Genomic DNA, 2,611 nt, shown 5'->3' with positions numbered 1-2,611 from the left:
CCACTCAGGAGAACCTTAGCATGGCACAGCTTGTCTCTGGAAGCCCACCAAAGCTTTTATAAATAGCTGATCTGTGGAGATGTGAGAGGAAAACCTGTTTAATTAACAGCTATGGTAAGCGGAGGTGCAGCCATCTTGAGCTGTCACTTATCGGTAAATCAACCAGCAGCAAAAGGGAACAGTAACAAGTACACAAATGTCAGATCACTCCATGACGGGAGAAGCAGATTCTCTACAATCCAAATTCCTGAACCGGCAAGTGCCGAATCATCTGACGTTAATTTCCTTCCATCAAAAATTATTTCTCCGATGAACAAAGTGGTTTTCGGTTTTGTTAAATCTTCGTGTCATTACGTCTCGGCTTAATTACATCTACGCTCATTACTATGACAACTCGTTTCTGGAGTGATGGCTCTTCTTTGCTATAAAAGCCTCCTCTCCGACCGATCAAAACAATCAATCAATGTGTGAATGTATGTGGCTTGTGTGCACATATGTGTAGAAGAGTATATCAGAGAAATCCCAGGACCAGACAAAGCAATCAGAAGACTAAGGAGATCTGTCCAAGTAATGGAACCTTCTAGTTCATGGCAAAGCAATCATTAGACTAAGGAGGTCTGTCCAAGTCATGGAACCTTCCAGTTTATGGCAAAGCAATCAGTAGACTAAGGAGGACTGTCTAGAACAGGGGCGCCCACAATTTTTCGTCTGGAGATCTACTTTTCAAATGACGAGCTCAATGAGATCTACCAACGAAAAAACACCTGTATTCAGGGGCGTGGTGGTGCATTGAAGTCAATGGCACCGCAGCCAGGCCCCTCACCCACAGTGCAATCGCCTGCACCCGGAACCCAGGCACATTAGTGCCTGCGTTCCGGTCCAGTGCGATCTGCAAAAATGCTGCACTATTTTTGCAGATCACACTGGACCGGAATGTAGGCACTAATGTGCCTAATGTGCAGGCGATCAAACTGTGGGCCGGGGACATGGCTGCAGTGCAACCCCATGCCCCATGGAACCTTCCAGTTCACGGCAAAGCAATCATTAGACTAAGGAGGTCTGTCCGGGTCATGGAACCTTCCAGTTCACGGCAAAGCAATCATTAGACTAAGGAGGTCTGTCCGGGTCATGGAACCTTCCAGTTCACGGCAAAGCAATCATTAGACTAAGGAGGTCTGTCCGGGTCATGGAACCTTCCAGTTCACGGCAAAGCAATCATTAGACTAAGGAGGTCTGTCCGGGTCATGGAACCTTCTAGTTCACGGCAAAGCAATCATTAGACTAAGGAGGTCTGTCCAGGTCATGGAACCTTCTTGTCCATGGCTTTTAGTATAAGTGTAGTGTAAATTTGCACATATGGGGATTATATTACTGTACATCTTTATAACAGAAGTTTTTTTCCAGTATCTCCTGGTGTATTTAAAGTATAGCTAAACCCAAGAACCAACATTTCATATACTGCAGCAAATCCTTAGATGAGGTGGCTGCATTACTTTTCTATTTTAAGGCCAAGTACATTTTCTACAAGTACAGAAAAATCTATTGTCCTTGTAACTTCCTCTGCACAGAACTGTAATCTGAAACAATGGTATAAGCTTCCCCTGCTCTGTAATGGAGATCAGGAGAAGAGGAGGTTTTTGCAGTCCAAATCAGGATAGCAGCCTAGGGTGACAACACTGCCCCATAAGATACAGTGCAGGGAGTTGGCGTTGTCACCGCTCAGGCTGGCTCTGTATATTATACATATCGCTTCCACATGCATGACTCTTCAGTAAGTATTTGTTGATCTATGAGACGTTTGCTCACTCACCTCTTTGACTGGACATTCTTGAGACAATCGCTCCTGCAGTTCTTTCTGCAGCTCTTTGCGTGTTCCGAGGGACTGCTGGACCCTCAGAAAGTCAGAGAGCTCCTTGAGGTCGGCATCAGTGAAATACTTGGCAAAATGCTCCACCGTCTGCCGATTGGCTGGAAACAGTTCCTGTAAGCAATTGGAGGATTTTTAAACACACAGATCATCATGGCTCGTTGCACAATATTGTTTTTCCCAGAAATTAGCATGTTTCCTGTCCTGGGTCAGGAAGTAGGAGGAGATCTCTCCGAAGTTGGGGGAAATCTCTTAGACAGTTGTCACCAGGACAGCTGTACCCATTGGGAGGTTTTGCCACACCTCCTGTTTCTTTGACAACTCCAACATTGTTCAATTTCTCATTTCTTTCTGTACAGGAGACACCGGGTCACCTGAAGGGGGAATCTCCCCTGTGGGTACACATACAGCAACTACAGGGATTACCCCTCAAGTTGCTGTAAGCAAGGATCAAGCATTTCCTTATAAACAGTTTGTCTCATTGGGGGAGGTAGATAAGTGCTTCTTAACAGAATACATGTACATAAAATTTGGGCGAGGGTCAAAGAGAGGTCCTATCTCAAAATGCAAAGCATGGGGCTACAAGGCTCAATCAGTGCTGGAGTCTCCCCAGGCACCTTGTTACATTCACATATTCATCTCCTATACCCTCCTCAATATGGGGACTGCCATAGACAGGGGCATAACTACAGATCATGGGGCTCCATAGCTAAAGCAAAAATGTGATGGGGGGGGGGGGGGACG

The 2,611-nt window shown here is 45.7% G+C and overlaps 1 protein-coding gene across 1 annotated transcript in view; it reads right to left on the bottom strand.

Annotated features, from left to right (window-relative positions):
- BZW2 (basic leucine zipper and W2 domains 2) overlaps nucleotides 1-2,611 on the bottom strand; it is a 53,510-nt gene that overhangs the window by 7,606 nt on the left and 43,293 nt on the right. Inside the window, exon 8 of the mRNA XM_018568963.1 lies at nucleotides 1,811-1,981. Coding sequence (XP_018424465.1) covers nucleotides 1,811-1,981 — 171 coding nt within the window. The remainder of the gene's footprint in view (nucleotides 1-1,810; nucleotides 1,982-2,611) is intronic.

The sequence above is a fragment of the Nanorana parkeri genome, unplaced genomic scaffold, assembly GCF_000935625.1.
Source record: "Nanorana parkeri isolate BGI_ZX_2015 unplaced genomic scaffold, ASM93562v1 scaffold1267, whole genome shotgun sequence".
Classification (NCBI taxonomy): domain Eukaryota; kingdom Metazoa; phylum Chordata; class Amphibia; order Anura; family Dicroglossidae; genus Nanorana; species Nanorana parkeri.
The sequence above is the reverse complement of the archived record's forward strand: the minus strand, read 5'-3'. Positions and strand labels throughout refer to the sequence as shown.